Here is a 19407-nt window from a genome sequence, read left to right as displayed (position 1 = left end):
ATAGGGGTCGGGTGTACAGTTCTATAATATATCATCTGTATTGCATGTTCACCACACCAAGTCTCCTTTCATCACCATTTATCCCCCCTATACCCTCTTTCCCCTCCCCACAACTCCCCTGTTCCTCTGGTAATCACCATATCTGCTGAGTTTGTAGTCTAGGAATAATCTAATCAGTTTGGGAGCTTCATAAACTGGTCCCTCTTACTATCACAGTACAGTGCTTCCTGGGACATTCTCCATAGATTTTAGTGGATTACTTTTTCTTACATTGGTTGACTCTTGGAATCCCTGACATACTGCTTGACAAAGCCAGAAGGAAAAGAAAGATGCTAGTTCGCAAAGTTACGTGTTTAAGTCTAGAATGAGATTTTTCATGACCACTGGAGCAATTAACAACCATCCGTGAATGTGCATGGTGGTGTTAAATCTCTCCAAACGCTTGGCAGTCTCTGCTGCCTCTCACACATTCTGAAACGTGGTTTTGGAATACTTTTCCCAGAATACTTTTGCCACAAAGTAAAAGTAGCTTTAGCTGCCTGCTAAATAGAGTGCTTACAAAGAGGCATTCATTATTCATTACGCACTTTTTCTTCAGTGCTGCCCACCAGGGATCTCAGAAGTTTTCACACATAGGTATTTGTGGGCCTGATCTTCTGAGAAGGAAGTTTTGAGAAAAAAATAAAAGTACTTGAACTGTCCTAGTCATGGCGTGCCCTGGTTCACAAAATGAAAGAACTGGAAGGGGATATCTATTAAGTGCAGGGATGAATCTGGCACAGGTGAGGATAGCACATAGTAGGGAGTCATATGTAGTCATCATAGTAACACTGAGAATAAAATTCAAGATTTTAAAGCCTCATCTGTGAAAACTACTGTATTATGTTTCCCCCTAGTAGAGAAAGTACATGCTGGAGGTTTTTCATTTCAAATGACTTTTCAATATTTTCAGCTGGTCAAAAGATTATTTGGGGGGTTTACAGGTGCACAACTGAGTTGTGTATTTTTAATTGACTCCTGGGGCAGTGTGGCTGTCATTTATCTTCCATGATTTAACATGTGTAATCTGTTTTGCTTTGGACGGGGCAGAAAGTTCACCAGCCACTGTTTTTATATTACTCGGGCCTCCGATAAGGGCTGCCCATGGGCATAATGAAGAGAAGGCTCATACTTAGTTCTCTGCCTCCACTGCTGAAAGGGTGAGAAGTAAAGAATCATGGGAGACTTGAAATGGATTTAAACAGTGTTTAGTAGGAATAGAAGGGAAGGTTGAAGCAACTTTAAAAATTGTTCTTTCAGGTGATTCTTCATTCTCTGAAGTGTCTGAATCTATTTGATTTCATGACAAAAAGTTAATTGGGCCTTATTTTCCTCCCCCTTATTTCTGAAAGAAAGAAGGTATTTAAAAAACATATATACTTAAAAAGAAAACTGTTGCATTCTTGACTTTGTAACAGACATTCAAATTTTCAAGAATTGATAACAGAAGAGGTGCTAGAGCACCCATTGTTTTCTTGTTTTACATTTTTTAGTGCACTATGAAAAGTTTCAAGCTTTTCATCTAATGGAAAGCTTTTTATGTTTGTGGTTGGTTTCATTTTCTAGATACAAGGTGGAACTGTTTTATGGCTAGTATTTTCATGTCTGAGTTCTCATATCTTTGGCAGTTTACTTTTCCAAACATTGCTTTCATTCATCCTGTTCTAGGCACTGAGAATGGGAAGATGAAGGGCACCGTCCCCACCCTCACAGTGCTCATAGGCAAGCAGCTTCAATGCAGCCGCACAGGTGGTGCGATAGCAATGGACATGATCCCTGCAGGAACCCAGGAGAGGAGTGCAGTTCACACCCGGGCCTGGGTGTGTGTGTCTTACACTCTCATGTAAGGCCAGAACTGGATGGATAGAAATACACACATAATAAATTAGCTGAATACAGATACATGATACATGCTTCCTATATATTGCATATTGACCATGATGTTCACCTTTGAATTTACTTTTCTGAATCTATTAGATTTACTGAACTGATCTTTATTTAAAAGTCACATGTATTTCCTTTTGTCTTGTGAAAGTAATTAAGATACTTTAAATATCTAAAATGAACCATCTTTATCTTTTAGTAGCTGTATCCAGAGACATGTTTCCCCAGGGATTTTAGTTTTATTATGTGTGAAGAACAAATCCTACCTGTTGTGAGATGCATACACAAGTTCACAGGATTTTTAAAAGCTTTGTTAATGGGATAACGAATGACGTTTGTTTCCAACCAACAGGATATGTACCTAATTAATCCAAATTTATTAGCCATCTCTGAGCCTCGCTATGACTCAAAAATTAAAATAACATGCCATTAAAGTAGGGAAACAAAGCAAGATACACGATTCCTTCACCAATGCAGGGCCTCATTCCTGATCTCTTTTATGAAAACCAGAAGGAACTGATGTTAGTTTCACATTTACTATGTATCAGAACATTGTACTGGATACTGTCATAGAGTAATTGTCTTCACCCCCAGGGAGCATACAAGCTAGTTCAATGCAAAGGTGTTAAAGAGGACAGACGTATTAACTTGATATGTGATAAGTAATGTGTTGTTATAGTAATAAAGTCAAGTGGATCATAAAAGGGAGTAATTCTACCTGAATGTATTCTCTGAGAAGGCATTATAAGAAACAGGCATTTGCACTGGGCCTTGTAGGATTATGTAAGAACTACAAGAATAAGGGAGTAACGGGGATTCCATGCATGGGAACCCCGATCAAAGCTGTAGAGGTGTTGAGGTATGCACTTCATGTCTGAAGGAGAACATGGGATGTGCACCCTGGGGGAAGGAAGCCCATTGCTCACACTGTGTACCCAGTGTCTAAAACACTGCACACTGTGAGCTGAACTAAGGGGCCTGCTTGTGTGTTTAAAACTTTAGGTATAGAGTGGATAGAAACTCAAGGTTGAGAGTAGCCCAGTGTGTAGGCTGTATCAATGCTAAATTTTTTTTTAAGTAAATGCTAAGTGTGTGGACTTTATCCTGTAATTAGCACTTCCTGAAGTATATTCTTTGAAATATCAAAGCTGAAAGATGTGAAGAAGCATCACTCAATGAAAGGGTTCGGTTGTCGAATAAGTTTAGGAAATACTGGTTTATACAAAATTAAATCAGCTTCTTTGCTTCAATTTCCTTCATGCCTTTACTCTGAATATGTGCACTGTAAAGCTCCTAGAAAGGTCCATAGCGTTCTTCAAATTTCTAGGATCCTGGACCATTTTTTTTAAGGTAGGTTACCTTGCAAGGCTGGTGTTCTCCATGGCACACTGTGTGGAACCTGTTCAGAGCAATGGGGGGATAGTATTGACCTCTCAGAGGGGGTTGTATCATCTGAAGCTCATTTTAAAATATTCTCTGGTCTCCTGAAGAATAAACTGAAGTAAGGCAAGACCAGAGGCAAGGAGACCAGGTTAAAGACAGGTGCAACAGTGGGTAAAGACAGGTGGACAGTGAGCAATAGTTCTCTATTCCAAGAAAACGCTCTGGGCAGTAGTGGTGACTGACAGCTCGCATGGCTGTAGTTTTAGGCACACAACCGGGAAGGATGGGCTAGTTATTCTGATATTTCAGGAGGAGCTGGTCATTTGAGTTTTTATGTAAAATCTCTGCAGTTTTAAATGTTGACAGAAATTTTTACAATACACAGTGTAGGCCAAAACTCACAGAGACACACACACGTCTCTAGGCCTCTGGTTGACAATTTCTACCTTAATTCATCTGGGCCAAATTTTTTTAAGTTGATGGATTTAAATTTTATATTTTTTAGGAAGACAAGGTGTTAAATGACCTGCTCAGTTGCTCTGCAAACCCATGTTGAATTGCTGAGTGAGAGGAGAAAAGCCGTGTTTCCTGAGCTAATGATTAGAACATGTTCTTATTTTTGCATGAAATCTTTACTGTGGGAAGAAAGAAAATCTGGTGCCTGCAGGAGTGTAGTGCTTAAATCCAAATAGCATCACCATTGAAGGTGAGGCATGAGAGTCTGCCAGGGTAACAATTACATGGAGTGTGAGGTCCGGTGCTGTAAATAGGGGGAAGCTACGAATATGCATTTTCCATTGTGATTCCTATCTGGTGGATTCTGTTTCTCACAGAGGGGGATGCAGAATGGTATACTAAGTAAGGCCTTGGTGTCAGGGGAAATGGGAAATAGTAAAGGGGGCTTTAGTTCTGGGGTTAAAATGATGTCACATCTTGGTTCATGGTAGAACCTTCCTAATGGCTCACATGTGAGCCCATAGATTGGACCCATGTGTTTGAAAAGAGGAGTTCACACATGTGTGGTAATCACCATCCTTCTAAAGAAACGTTGAGGAGGTGTTTAGTTCCTGCTGATAGGGAAGATTAGAATCAAGAAGGTTTTGTGAATAGAAAATGACGAGCAGATGAGCCTGGAAGGAAATGGAAATGTGATGAGATTAGTAGCTGATATATACCTCTCTGTAGGGGAAAAAAGCTTTGAGAGACGTCAGGCTGGGAAATGCTTTATTTCCTGAGGTGCAAAGAAGAGATTTGGACAAAGCTGTAATCTCAGCAGCTGCTGCCAAAGTGAATTGGTCGAGGATCTTTCTAAAGAACTGCCATTTAGCAGTTGCTGGGTCTAACCACGGCAAGGAAAAGACACCTTCATTGTCCTGAGATGCAAGGTTTACACATGCATTCAACCAAAAAATGTTTATCGAGGACCAGCTACGTCCCCACGCTGGGCTAGTCCCTGGATTGGCTTGCAGACCCGTGGGAATCCACACCCTGGAGAAGGCAGACCACAGGTGCTCAGGAAGGGTCTGTGATTAGATTCTGGCCTGGGGCTCCACAGTATTGTGCCATCTTTGGGAAAAGAGAAGGATTACAAAAGTGAATGGTGTGGCCCCAACATCTAGGTTCTCTGGTTCCACTCACAGGTTTCCAATTGTAGCACACCTATAGCTTATGCCTTGTTAAAAACATTTTAGGAAAAATGAGCTTTCTGAAAGACACTCCAGAGTAAACTCTCATCTGATTTATCTAATCTATTGCAGTGGGTTTTCTTGTTTCCCCTGGAGAGGGCCCTCCCCATAAGAAGGGAATACACTTCTTTCTTTTGAGAAAGCTTCTCTGTGCCTCCAAGACTCAACTCTTCCCGAAAGGCTACCTGCCTTCCTGTTTTCCTTATTTGTTCCCTCCCCTTGCTGCCTTCCCAGCCTCACTCCATACTCAGTCCTCTCTTCCCCCTTTCCATTTTTCCTTCCTCTTGTCTAGTCCTTCTTTCCTCCTTTCCTTTTAATTCCTAATTTCTTTCTTCTTATTTCAGAGAAAGACTTTCCCCTATAAAATAAACCATTTCTATAAATTTATTCAACTTAGTAAGTGTACACCTCCTGAAATACCTGACTTACTTAAACTGGAAATAGCAGGGACATGACTATTTCACAGTCCAGAGAATATGATCCTCAGTGGTACCTAAAAGCACACACAGGGTGAGGGGCTTGGTACAGAAGGCAGGATGGTAAGTAACCAGAGCATCTACCCATCTCCAAATAATTGATTCTTAATGCTAAACCACAGGTTGAATAAATCACATGTAATAAAACCCAGAGCTGATGATTTAAGGCTGGCTTCAGTGATTTCACCTTTCAGAAGGTTTATCTTTAAGAGTTGTTCCTCCTTAGAGACCTACCCTTTAATTTACTGTTTGTACATAGTTTTCTTTCTGGAAAAGGCTAAAAACGCTTGTCTTCTCAACTGTGCTGTAGCCTAAGCCCATAGGCAGACAGGTCTGAATCCCAGCCCCCACCTTGGTATCAGCCCCTGAGTATTCTTTGAGAAAGATCATTTCTCTGTTTCTCCACTTGTGAAGAGGAGATAGAGTTGTTTGCAACCTCTCTGCTCTCTTGGAAGGATTAAGTGTTTAATGTTTATGAAACATTTTGCAAATTAAAAATACATATAATATCTACTCTAAACACATTCCTTTTTTGAAGGGTTTAACACTCTGAAAAATACCTAAATCAAAACCTCTGCAACACTGAAATCACACACATGAGGATTTATGAATGCAGGTCTTATTATGAATGCGGTGCTGGAAGGGCAGCTTGGAATTGTGGAACCAACGTCCTGGAAGACTGAGGTTATTGCTAGTAATATGCTGTCGGGCTGTGAACTTCATCTGTCTAGACCTGTTTTCTCATCTGTAAAACTAGTGGACTGAACCAGAACAAAGTATACGCTCTCACTTACTCTAGAGTTCTTTTAGCGCCTCGTGACTCTCTGCTTTCCTGAGTATAACAGAGGTAAGGGAAGGCAGTTCCCCTTTGCTGTGAAGCTCTTCCATACATGGGAAAACATGAGAGGGGTAAGCAAATGCTCAACAGTAGGTCCTGTCACCTGTCCGCCTGCATGTGGGGTGACCGAGAATGGAAACACCCAAGCACACATACATGGGGAAAGCTGTGCTATCTGCAACTGCTCTGGTAAGAAACTAGTGAAAATGGATAGGCTTCCTCACTGAAATTAATTTTCAATAGTCATAGTATCTAAAACCCTACCCTTAGAAAGTATGTCCTTTGGATCCAGTGATCTCTAGACATAACATTTTAAAATGCAACCAGATCCAAGAGAAGAGGAACATACCTATAACATTAGTAATTTACAGGGTTTCCTAATCTTTTTCCTATGTGGCACACACAAAATATGATAATACTTTAGATAAAGAGAAAGGCTAACCCCAGCTGGAGGTGAGTAGCCCTGGGGTCCAGCTCCATGTGGTTATACTCATCTACCCAAGAGTTAGGAGGGACAATGTTGTTGCATATCTGTAATGTACTTGACACTTGGAGTTGGAAGCTATGACTTAGTTGAAATAGCTTTATCTTTAGATGTCTTCCTTGCACAAAATCTATTAGCTGGATCCTAAGACTTTTGATAATAACAGGGAGGAGGGAAAAATAAACTGCATTTGATTTTTATCTTTTTATGTAGAAGAATATCAGGTACTAAAATAGCTTATAGCAATCAAGAGACTCAGAATAAATAAGGGCACAGAGCACTTGAGAAGAAAAAGTATTTCCAGAACAGAGAGAAGGGATATAGCAGCCAAGTATGAGCTCAGAAATACTTGGTATTTGGGTGTGTTCAGCCTAGATAGTGACAACTGGACTAACAGTAACTGTGCTCTGGGGAGCTGCATCTTGGATGTGCTGAGACCACAGCCCACCTGCCAGGTGAAAAGTAACCTGTTTGTCTACTGCGGCTTCAGGATACAGCTGGCACAGTGGAACAGCCACAGGCCACATGCCATCTACTTGCTATCCTTACTGAAACTACGGGGCTGAGGCCGATGAAGGGGCATGTTAGAACTGTATGCAGAGGAAGGAGAATGTGGCCACTCTCACCATCTAAAACAAGCATTTAGATGAGAGGAAGCATAGGGTAGAGGTTAGGGTAAGGGCACAGACCCCGGACCAGGTTGAATTCACTCTACTCCATCGTTCATGTTTCTAATCTGTAGTACGGGGACAACCATTCCTCCTTCTCCCAGGACTGACCAGAGCACAAATAAGTTAATATTTGTGAAGCATGTAGAAGGAAGAGGGCCTGCACAGGTAAACACCAAGTGCCTGAAAAATAAGAGGCAACAGGAACTGGGGACCACCCAGCCCTTCCACCCTCCCATCTTCCTCATCAGGGAAAAGGGTAGAGCAGGTTTTGTGAAGAGGAGCTGAAGATATGGGAATATGGCAAGGTAGCAGAAGAAGATGTAGCTACACTGTATAAATTGGGGTCTCAGACCTTGGAGAGTTGATGGAAGTTGCCGTCGTGACCCACACCTGGTGGCAGTTTTTAAGCAATTGAGGAAAATAGGAAAGGGGTGCAAAGGCTGGAGACAGTCAAAGATGATCCCAATAATCAAAGGAGGGAAAAGCTGGATTCTAGAAGCATGGCTACAAGCTAGATTTTGATCCAAAGCCACACGTGGGGAGAGAATTTTATACAGATGGTTAACAGATGCCTCTATCTCTTCACAGCCTGTGCAAGGTAGGGACCAGAGCATGAGTTGTGATGCCAAAATGACTTGGGTGCAGACCCACGTTCTGTCACTTACTGGCTGAGTGGCCTTGCAAAAGTTACCTAACTCCTAAGTTTCATTGTCTCCAGCCAAAGAATAGAAATGGCAAAGCCTATAGTGTTCCTGTGAAAAATAGTGACAATATAAATGATTGTGCCAAGGACTGAGCAAAGCAGGTATATAATAAATGACATTTTGTCACTGTAACAAAAGAGGCATCTGAACACATGGTTTGAGACAGAGATCAGCAAATTTTTCTGTGAAAGGCCGAATATTTTAGGCCTCTGTTTCAACTACTCAACTATTCAACTTTTCAACTTTTCAACTACTCAACTATGCCTTAGAGCAGCAAAGCAGCCATAGATAATATGCACAGATAATATGAATGGCCATGACTGCCTCCCAATAAAACTTTATTTACAAAAACAAGAACCAGATTTGGTTGTAGTTTGATAATCCCTGGTGCAGAGCCCAACTGCCGGGATTAAAATAAGGTTCTGCTACATATGAGCAGTGTGACCTTGAACATTTTTATAAATTCAATTTCTTTATCTATGAAATATATGTAATAATAGTATCTATCTCATGAGATTGTTTTAACAAATAAAGGAATTAACGAAACAATAAAGCAGCATGAGCTGGCCTCTCACAGTGGGTCCTTGATACGAGCTAAGTTTTTGATGCCTGTTACCTGTCATCATTATGATTATTACAGCAATCTAGATTAGGAGTCAAAGTCTCCAGTAACATAAAATTTAATAAGGACAAATGTAAGATCTTGCAGTTTGGCCCTCAAAAGGAAAGCACACATTAAGACTTTATTGCTTTTCACAGGAAAAAAAACCTAAGTAGTTTGATTCATTCATGTCACAAAGCTGTGTGATAGGGCTGTCATCCAAAATAAGTAGCATTCTGGACTGAATAAATACACATGAAGTTGTCTGTAGGACTAAAAAGGCAGCTTGCAGAGATCTGAACCAGTTTAACATGCTATTGTTTTGTCCTGGCCTTTATATTTGAAGGAAGCTGGTATATGAGAAGGCACCTGAAAGAGGTAACCATTATAATGAATAACAATTCATTATGTATAATGAATGACCTGAGAAATGATTATATGAATTAGAGTCTTTCAGTCTTGGGTGAGGAATATCAAATATACTTAAGGATTTTATGAGTATGGCAATTTTAAAATATGGCCCCCTAAATTACTTAACTCACCTCNTACACATGAGGTTGTCTGTAGGACTAAAAAGGCAGCTTTCAGAGATCTGAACCAGTTTAACATGCTATTGTTTTGTCCTGGCCTTTATATTTGAAGGAAGCTGGTATATGAGAAGGCACCTGAAAGAGGTAACCATTATAATGAATAACAATTCATTATGTATAATGAATGACCTGAGAAATGATTATATGAATTAGAGTCTTTCAGTCTTGGGTGAGGAATATCAAATATACTTAAGGATTTTATGAGTATGGCAATTTTAAAATATGGCCCCCTAAATTACTTAACTCACCTCTCATAAAGTAGGGCTTAGGATCCTTCTCCTTGAACCTGAACTCTGAGACTATTAGTGAGTAGCATATGGGTCACATGATGCTGTGCTGGTTTTAGACTCAGCCTTGAGAAATTGCCACCTGTTCCTTTCTGTACTTTAGGCCCTTTGCTCTTAGAATGCAGCCACTATGCTTCGAGGAGGCACAAGCCACACAAAAAGGCCACTTGTAAGTACTGGGGCTGCTGGCCTCAGCTATACCTGAGGTCCCAGCCAGGGGTCATCATCAGCCAACAGGCATATTTAATGACTAGAGGCCCAGCTACCTATGACTGTGTTTGCATGAGAAACTCCAAGGAGGAGCTGCCTCATTCTACCTTTAGAACCGGGAGAGACAATAGAAGGATATGGTTATTTTAAGCCACTTATTTTTGGGTTATACCACAGTAGATAATTGAAACAATTTGGAAGAGGAATTTGACTTTTTCTGCATAGTTTTGAAGAGTAAAAGTAGTCTATCAAGCTACAGGCAGTCTAGGCTAAATATAGGCAAGTAGATTCCGGCTCAATATTATGAAGAGCTTTGTAAAAATTAAAGCTATAAATTAACAAATGGGCTGTTTTGAGCTGTTATTGAAAACATCTAAACTATGGTGAAATGATTGCAGGTCTGGGTACTATAGAGGTTTTGAGGCATGGGGGAGGTGAATTCAATAGAAATTCATGTATATTTGTTGGTTGGTTTATCTCTCAATTTGCCTGGAAGAGAGTTTTGTAACAAGAAGGCAGTGGATGAATATTTCGTTTATAACAAATATTTATTAAATGCTTACTACACCTACTATTATAGATGCTAGGGATACATCTATGCACAAAACAGATGAAAAATCTATGCCTTATGGAGCTCAGGTTCTAACAGAGGCAGACATGTAATAAGTAAGCATATATATGATAAGTTAAACTACATAAAGATAAAGAGTCAAAGACAAATAAAGTGCAGTGGGAGGAGGTATGTATTCCCTGAAGAGAGTTTTTAAAATATAGTGGCCTGTAAATAACCATTAATTTTTGAGAAATTAATGGTTGAGGAGAATGATGCAATTGAACTCTCCATTTTAGAAACAATTGAATGTATTCTCAGATCCTCATGTAATCACTAGGGACAAGTCAGTGACAAGACACAAGGTGTCAGTTCTAAGTCAGCTTACATGCTATATTCTACTGTAGGGAGACAACAAAAATAAAGGCAGGCAATTTCAGTGAGTGAGAAGTATAGTCTTCCACCAGATGCCATAACTTCAGAATTCCCAGTGTTCATCCATATTTTGTTTTATAAAGCTTCTTCATCTTCACAGATAGACTTAAAAATATGTTCCTCTTTGTAATGTTGTCATAGTCCATTGGGCCACATTGATTACCTTCTGGTCCTGCCTGGAATTCACAGACCACAGGAGTACCATAGAAGGTTGAAATGGATTGTGTTATTCTTTCAGTGGTACTGGACTATTTGTGGTTCCTTTTGTTAGCTACAAACAACTGAAGAAATCAATCTTCCAGGCTTTTGATTAATTGTCAAGCCACTGATTATTGACCAATGATGAGTACAGAAAATTTAAGTTAGAATGTCTTGGTATTTTCTTGTCAGGTTGTGGCAGAACAAGAAGACAATAGATAGTTTCTGAATAATAGCTAATTCTCTGCATCATTAAGGAAAAATGATGCAAAGGAGGAGAAAAAAGGGACTTATCGAAGTTAGTTGCTTTGATCTTCACTGCTGCTACTTCTTCCTTATAAGCTAATTCCTCGTGATGCGATGAGGCCTATGGCAGTATTAAGTATGAAGTCTAATATGATGGAAACTTCAAAGTACAGGCACCTAGGTACAAACATCTAGGTACAAACATGGCTGGATACATGAAGTAGTCTAGGAAAATGTTGACCTTAAATAAATAGACTGCCAGATATTTCTCCAGCAAAACGAAGAAAGAGTTTGAAAACAACAAAGAATTGTAGTTTGGGGCATGTGGTCTAAAGTTGAACCACACACAAATCCAGAGAAACGAAGCAGAGGAATGCAAGGGGACCTCGTAGGTACTCTGGTAAATGAAGACTCCACTGAAGCAAACTGAAAGTTGTAAGTATATACGATGAGGTCTGTACAGAAAAGTCTAGCCATTGTTAATATAACAAGAACAGATCGCACCACATCGATGTAACCTGGCAGCCAAGGAGAGTGGACTGAAATACACATGCATGAATAATGATGATCTCACTACACTAGTCAGTGGGGATGGTAGGTGCTGTTGAGTGAGCACATATACTGTGTGGGCGTTATATTCAAAACAACTGGCAAGTAAAGCAATAAATCTTCATCAAATATTCCATTAAGCATGAGCATTCCTCTGTGAAAACTATTTGGATGACTCAGGAGGCCGCAGCTATGGGCAACTGGTGATTAATAGCTTCATCATGGCCATGGCCAACTCATGCATCACATCTCATTCAGTTATTTTGTGAAACATCAAATCACCCAGGTGACTCAGCTCCACTACCAGCCTGGATTTGGTGCCCTGTGGCCTCTGGCTTTTCTCAAAACTAAAATCACCTTTGAAAGAGAAGGGATTTCAGACCATTGATGAGATTCAGGAAAATATGACAGGGCAGCTGATGGCGACTGAGAGAATTGTGTGAAGTCCCAAGGTACCTACTTTGAAGGGAACTGAGGAGTCATTGTCCTAGGTCCAATGTTTCTTGTATCTTGTATCTTCTTCAATAAATGTCTATATATTTCATAGTACATGGCTGTATACCTTCTGGACAGACCTCATATGTAACTTTTCATTGGCTGAGATATGGCAGTCTCTCATTGGCTGAGCTGTTACTGGGCAAGGGGAAATCTTTTCTTCCTCCTTCTGAGGTAGTGATGTGGTATACCTGTTGAAGGTGCAAGATATATCATATAGATATCATATCATATCATGCAAGAGACATATCATATCTCTTTCTGTTCAGATCAGTAGCATGTCTTGAGTGACATATGTGTGAGTTGTCTCTTTTTAGCCTCTCAGCTTCATTTTATCTGAGCTTTATGTTTATGAATTTTTACAAAAATAATAATGGAAATTAAGACATACTTCGGTTCAGAATACATTTATTAAGAGTACCCTGGGTTCCGGGAAAGAGATGCAAAAGACAAGGTCTCTGCCTTTGAATAGCTCACAGTGAACTGAAGGATCCAAACACGTAAATAGATCATGTCGGTAGATTGTAGATAAGTGGCCAGCATGCTTTTAGAATTGCTTAGAAATCATTAAGAGTAATTATAGGATTAGTAGTGTTCTCAGTGCTATAACTTGGTTATGAACTGAAGAGTGCAAGGTTGAAACTTTGTCTCTACCTGAACTCCAATCATAGAATCCTAGAGTGAAAACTGCTTGAAAGATAATATATTATCAGTTTCTTTGTTATAGTTGAAGAAACAGAGACCCTTCAGTATCTGAATGTGCTCTCTATTTATTATCATAGGGAAGAGTTTTGGATAAATTGACTCTTAATTTTATTCAACACTTATTTGGCACTTAGGGCTATACCAGTTGCCAGAACGTAAAAATGAATGAGAGACCATCCCTCATCTCAAACTGCTCAAGGTCTGAAATGACTGAGTAAAGGCCAACAAGCAGACATGTAAAAAGCAAGATGATAATTAGTGCCCTGGAGCTGTGCACACAGTGGAGTGGGAACAGGGTGAAGGTACCTACGTCAGTGTGCAGGAGGCAGAAGTGGCTTTGTGGAAGAAGGAGTGTTTGAATGGAAGCTTCTAGAATGAGTCAAGTGTTGTCCCAACAGAAGGCACTCATAGAGCCCAATAGCTGTGCAGTGGAATGGAGGTGTAAGAGCACAGCATGCTCAGGACCTCCCAGGCTCACAGTGTAAGTGAGCATAGAGGGAGGGAAAGAGGCAGATAGTGATTGTCCAAAGATGATCAAGGCCAGGCAGCTCCTTGAACCTCAAGGATGCCCTGAAGAGTGATGTGCAAATCTGATTTTTGAGGAAGAAATAACACTCTACAACAGTGAAGGCTAGTGGTAGGGACACCTGGAGACTAATGTGGTAGTCCAAGCATGGTACAAATGAGGCCTGTCCACAGGGCAATGTGGCAGAGGAGACTGGCATAGGGGTGCACATGAAAAACATATGAAGGCCTCTAAGTTCGGTTGGATGTGGGCAGTTAGGCAGAGCAGGAATTCTAGATGGATTCCCAGGATTCTGGTGTGTACCAGTGTGAGGGTAGATGGGGGTATCATTCATGGAGACAATGGAAATAAGAGAAGGAGGAGGTTTGAGGGTAGTGATTTCAGTCTGTGATTGGAAGTGTTGGGGTACATGTGAGAGGGCCAGAGAGTAGATTCCTACTAAATAGTTGAACATGTTTGTTTGGAGATGGGAAATGAGGCTTAGGTGCAAGAGTACACAATGGAGAATTATCAGTGTATAGGTGGCAATTGAAGCCATCAGTAAGATGTAAGAGATATAAGCCAAAGGTAGGAAGGACACCTTGTAGTGATGTTATAGAGGCTCTTGAATGCTCTATGGAGTGTTTTACAAGGCAAGACTACTTTAGTTAAAGAGATTATGTAAGTTGCTTCTCTTTTTATCTTAATACTGTTTTCCTTAGCCAGGCAGAAGCTTTTAATTTTGATGAGATCCCATTTGTTTATTCTTTCCTTTATGTCCCCTGATCTAGGGGACATATCAGTAAAAATATTGCTGTGTGAAATATCTGGGATTTTCCTGCCAATGTTCTCCTCTAGGACTCTAATTGTGTCATAGCTTATATTTAAGTCTTATATCCACCTTGAATTTAATTTGGTGTATGGTGTAAGTCAGTGTTCAAGTTTCATTTTTTTTGCACATAGCTGTCCAGTTCTCCCAACACCATTTGTCGAAGAGGCTATCTTTACTCCATTTATGTTACTGCCCCGTTTGTTGAAAGAGAAGCAACTGTTTGGGAAAACATATTTGCCAATGATACCTCAGACAAGGGTTTAATCTCCAAAATATACAAAGACTTACATGACTCCACTCTAAGAAGACAAGCAACCCAATTAAAAAACGGGCAAAGGACTTGAACAGATACTTCTCCAAGGAGGACATACAGAGGATCCAGAGACACATGAAAAGATGCTCAATATCATTTGCTAACAGAGAGATGCAAATTAAAACCACAATGAGATACTACTTTATACCAGTCAGAATGGCCATCATAAACAAAGCAACAAACAACAAATGTTGGAGAGGTCGTGGAGAAAAGGGGACCCTAGTTCACTGTTGGTAGGATTGCAGACTGGTACAACCACTATGGAAAACAGTATGGAATTTTTTAAGAAAACTAAAAATGAACATGCCTTTTGACCCAGCAATTCCACTGTTAGGAGTATATCCTAAGAACCCTGGAACACCAATCCAAAAGAACCTATGCACCCCAATGTTCATTGCAGCACAATTTACAATAGCCAAGAGTTGGAAGCAACCTAGATGCCCATCAGTAGATGAATGGATCAAAAAACTATGCTACATATATACAGTGGAATTCTACGCAGCAGAAAGATAGAAGGAGCTCCTACCCTTTGCAACAGCATGAATGGAACTGGAAAGCACTGTGCTGAGCGAAATAAGCCAGGCGGTGAAAGACAAATACCATATGATATCACCTTTAACAGGAAGCTAAACAACAAAACAAACAAGCAAGAAAAATATGACCAAAGACACTGAAATACGGAACAGGCTGACAGGGACCAGAGGGGAGAGTGGAGAGAATCACAGGGGAAAAGGGGAAGGATTCAAAGGAACAAGTATAAAGGACACATGGACAATAACTAAGGAGGGGGGTGGAAATGGGAGGGAGGTGGGGAGCACTGCGGGGGTGGGCAGTGCTGGGAATATAAGACAGAAAACTGTACTTGAACAATAATTAAATTTAATAAAGAGATTATGTAAGTAGGAGTTGAATTAAAGCCTCATTCATTAAGTAAGCATATGTAGAACACGTTCTATGTGGCTTGACATGGGTGAGGGCAGTGAACAAAAAGCAAACTCTGTGTTGCCCTTATGCAGCCTATCAAGTTAGGTTAGAGAATCATATATGTAGCTAATTCCCACAATAGGAAGTACTACAAAAAAGAAGTACTTGGGGCAATTTAACAGTACACAATTTGGGAGGGGATTAGGGGAAGGGACTGGCACTTGGCCTGTGCGATTAGAAAAGGCATCCCTGAAGAAGTGGCATTTCAGCTGGACCTACTAGATAAGTAGGCAAGACCCAGGGGGAGGGATGGGGAGAGCACTTCAGGGTGAGAGGACATCATGTGCAAAAGCCCTGAGATGGAAGCATGTGCTGCAGGACCTGAAGGGTGCCTGTGCAGCCTGAGGGAGCAAGAGAGCTGCGTGCTTGAGGTTAGGTGACCTTAACATAGGTGACCCAGTTTCCCATAGCACACCTGGGAGCTGCTTCAGGAGCCTATGCAGCTACCCTCCTTCCCTGCTTACACACACCTCAAGCACCTGAGTGTTGATCCAGGTTTACTCCAAAGGAAAACATCTGTACAAGAGCAGAACCCTCAAGTGAGCAGTGAACCACAGCCAAGGGAGTTGCTCTTTTCCTTGGCAGCCACCTGGCCTCGAACCAGCACCAGAGCTCCATCTCAGGGCTCACCATGGGGCACTGATTGACAAGCAATGAGGAGGTGATTTTGTGCATGGTGAAGACTGAGAGTTGTATGGATATGGAAAGAGGCTGTTCAAGCAGAAAAGAGGAGCAGAGTTGAGCAGCCAAGAAATCAATGTGTTTTGTTTGGTCCGCACAGCTCACCTGGGAGTATAACTTTTTAGTTTGGCAGCAACAGAATATGCCTCTTCAGAATTCAGCATATCCAAAAATTAGCTCAAAAGTCAAAATTCAGCCTTGGCACATGTTGGCCTTGATGTTTTGGGGTGTGTGTGTGTGTGTGTGTGTGTGTGTGTGTGTGAAATATAACAAACCAATAGGGAAAATAACCTTGGAAGGAAACTTGATTAATTTTTGAAAGAAACCAAGAACGCTGAAAAATCTATCTTCCTAGGCACCTTATAAAAGAAACTAAACTAGATTGTAATTCCATTTTGCAAAAAGTCTTTAATTTGTTTTGCCAAATTTTTGGCCTTTCCCCCCATTATTCCCGTCAGGTTGGTTTATTAGCTAAAAATCTGGATGACCAGGTGCTGTAATTCACCGTTGTTTTTCTCCTGTTGATGACGAGGTCATCTGCATGTTCTTTCCAGTCTCCAAATACATATTTTGATGTAATAAGCTGTTGTGTTCAAGGTAATAATTTGAAGATTAAACATAGGTTCTTCCAGGTTTTGTGGTAAAACAGAATTGTCAAAAATTCAATACTTGGCTTTAGCACTTGGTAACAACGGGACCTCTGTGCCTCTATTTTCTCATCTATAAAATGGGAATAAATAAACTCATTCCACTTACTGAAGAGGGTGTCTTGGAAAATGAATGAGATAATGTATGAAAGAGTGCTTTATATACTGTGCCACCATCCACATGTTAAGTATGAATATGATAGTAATTCTCATCACTATGAGTAACAAGATTTTTCCCAGTAAAACTCAAAGACTTTTTACATTTGCCATGGAAAAATTTTTATATGTGTGTTCTTCATACCTCTCCTCTTTCTCAGTTTCCAAAGACATACATAAGAATAGCATCTTAGAGATACAGGAAGGGGTATCAATTTTTTAGAGAAAAAAGTTATTTTGTGACTGTCAAAAATTATACTTTAACTGTCAAATATAGTTCCAAGCAGGCGTCAAAATTGTGAAGTGTATATCTCACCTTCCCTTTGTTTATTAACAATGCAAATGTCACAAATTTTATGCAAAGATGGAAGAGAAAGGAAAGAAAAGAAATGGTGAAAAATTTGAATGGTAATGGCCAAGGTTAGAAGAAACACCCATGGTTTAACATATACTTGTCGCATTGTTCTGTCTGTTGTAGGGAGCATAGTTTAGATCTAGCAAGTCTGTGTAAGTTGGTACATTTTGCAAAGCAGTCCTATTTCTTCTTCCTCTTCACTCCATACCATGAGAGGCTTACCTCCCTCTGAACCTTTCAGCAGTGGTTTTTATTATTTGATTTAGGGCATTCCCTTATGGATGTAATCCTCTCGGGGGTGGGCGTTATTTATTTTTATTCCCTTATGGGTGTGTTTATGGATGAACTAAGAAGAGTTGTGCATCTGACATGAACTATAGAAACAGGGAAAGTTGAGATGTTCTCAGGCACAGAATAGACCTTTTGTGGGGTAGCAGGAAGACGAGTGACAAGAAAAGATTTTTCTCCTTTCTGATTGTAAAATGCCTTTTCTTTGAAATCTCAGGTGACTGTGACAGATGGCGGTTCCTCTCCAAAACAGTCAACCATTTGGGTGGTGGTTCAGGTCCTGGATGAAAATGACAACAAGCCCCAGTTCCCAGAGAAGGTCTACCAGATCAAGCTACCAGAACGTGACCGGAAGAAGAGGGGAGAACCCATTTACAGGGCTTTTGCCTTTGATAGAGATGAGGGCCCCAACGCAGAAATCTCCTACAGTATAGTGGATGGGAATGATGATGGAAAGTTCTTTATTGACCCCAAAACTGGCATGGTTTCTTCCAGAAAGCAGTTTACAGCAGGGAGTTATGACATCCTAACGGTAAGATTATTCTGAGCTTCAATGACATTAATGAGGGGAGGGACTCACTTTCTTATTCAGGTATATTCCTTTGAGCAATAAATCTTTAGAGTAAAATGTACAGATCACATAGCAGTGGAAGGCTACTTCTGTTTCAATGATATTCCTCAGTGATGATACCATTTCGTTTGGTTGCATCCTATCAGCAACCCCCCTCATTCCCAGTTCCCAGCCTGCTCCATCACATACATATTCAACATACTCCCTGCAACCCTAAATTGTTTCAAGGTATTGAGCATAGATGTAAACTGAGGGTCGGGGAATGGCAGAATGACATATCCCACCTGCTACTCAACATCACTCAATATGACTCCAAGAATTCCCAAAGAAAGCAATACTTGTAATTGTTGACAATGTGACAAAACATGAATTTAGCTGTGTGAATTGTGAGACACGAATCACAGCTACATATTCTCTAAAAAGTGAAAAAAAACAAGCAAAAGTTGACTACATTTTTCAGTATTAGAAAATTAGACATAAAACCAAACACAAGTACCATATTGAATAGAAACATAAACTCTCATATCTAAGGTGCCAGCCTGCTCCCCTCACTGTTAACCACATTAGGCATGTAGCACCTATGCCATAAAGGAGACTGGTCATTCTGCAAATGGTGAGCATCTTCCAGGGTCCCCCAAAATGTCAAGTGTTGGTGCCATCTGCCATCCTCCTCTTAGTCCTCAACTTTCTCTGCTATATACAGTCAGCTCTTTATTATTTTAAAGAATGATCTGAGTCTCTTAATTTATCTTTCACTTCTACAGTCTGGACTTGAGTTTTTTCCCTACTCAGTAATACATCCAGAACAGTTGTCAGGCAAAAGATGATAAAAAAAAATAGCCCTGTTTCTACCATTAAAGCTCTGGTGTAATAAGTGCTATGGCAGCTATGTGAGACTTGTCAATGGGAATTTTTGAGGACTTGATGGACTGAAGTGGATACAGTTGATGCCCCACCCAGCTTCCCTTTACCAGGCTGGTGTAGCTATCCCCCAGCTGCTATACCTGACTGTTGGCTGCTAAAAGCTCATAGCTGCCCTCTTCAC

The 19407-nt window shown here is 40.5% G+C and overlaps 1 protein-coding gene across 3 annotated transcripts in view; it reads left to right on the top strand.

Moving 5' to 3' along the window:
- Nucleotides 1-19407, top strand: part of FAT3 (FAT atypical cadherin 3) — a 515463-nt gene that overhangs the window by 366329 nt on the left and 129727 nt on the right. For all 3 annotated transcript variants that reach the window (XM_037042798.1, XM_037042797.1, XM_037042799.1), the window contains exon 4: nucleotides 18009-18323. In XM_037042798.1, coding sequence (XP_036898693.1) covers nucleotides 18009-18323 — 315 coding nt within the window. The remainder of the gene's footprint in view (nucleotides 1-18008; nucleotides 18324-19407) is intronic.

The sequence above is a fragment of the Sturnira hondurensis genome, unplaced genomic scaffold (genome assembly GCF_014824575.4).
Source record: "Sturnira hondurensis isolate 20B ecotype Veracruz unplaced genomic scaffold, ASM1482457v3 Scaffold0003796, whole genome shotgun sequence".
In the NCBI taxonomy this organism is placed as follows: Eukaryota; Metazoa; Chordata; class Mammalia; order Chiroptera; family Phyllostomidae; genus Sturnira; species Sturnira hondurensis.
This window is presented reverse-complemented; position numbering and strand designations above follow the sequence as displayed.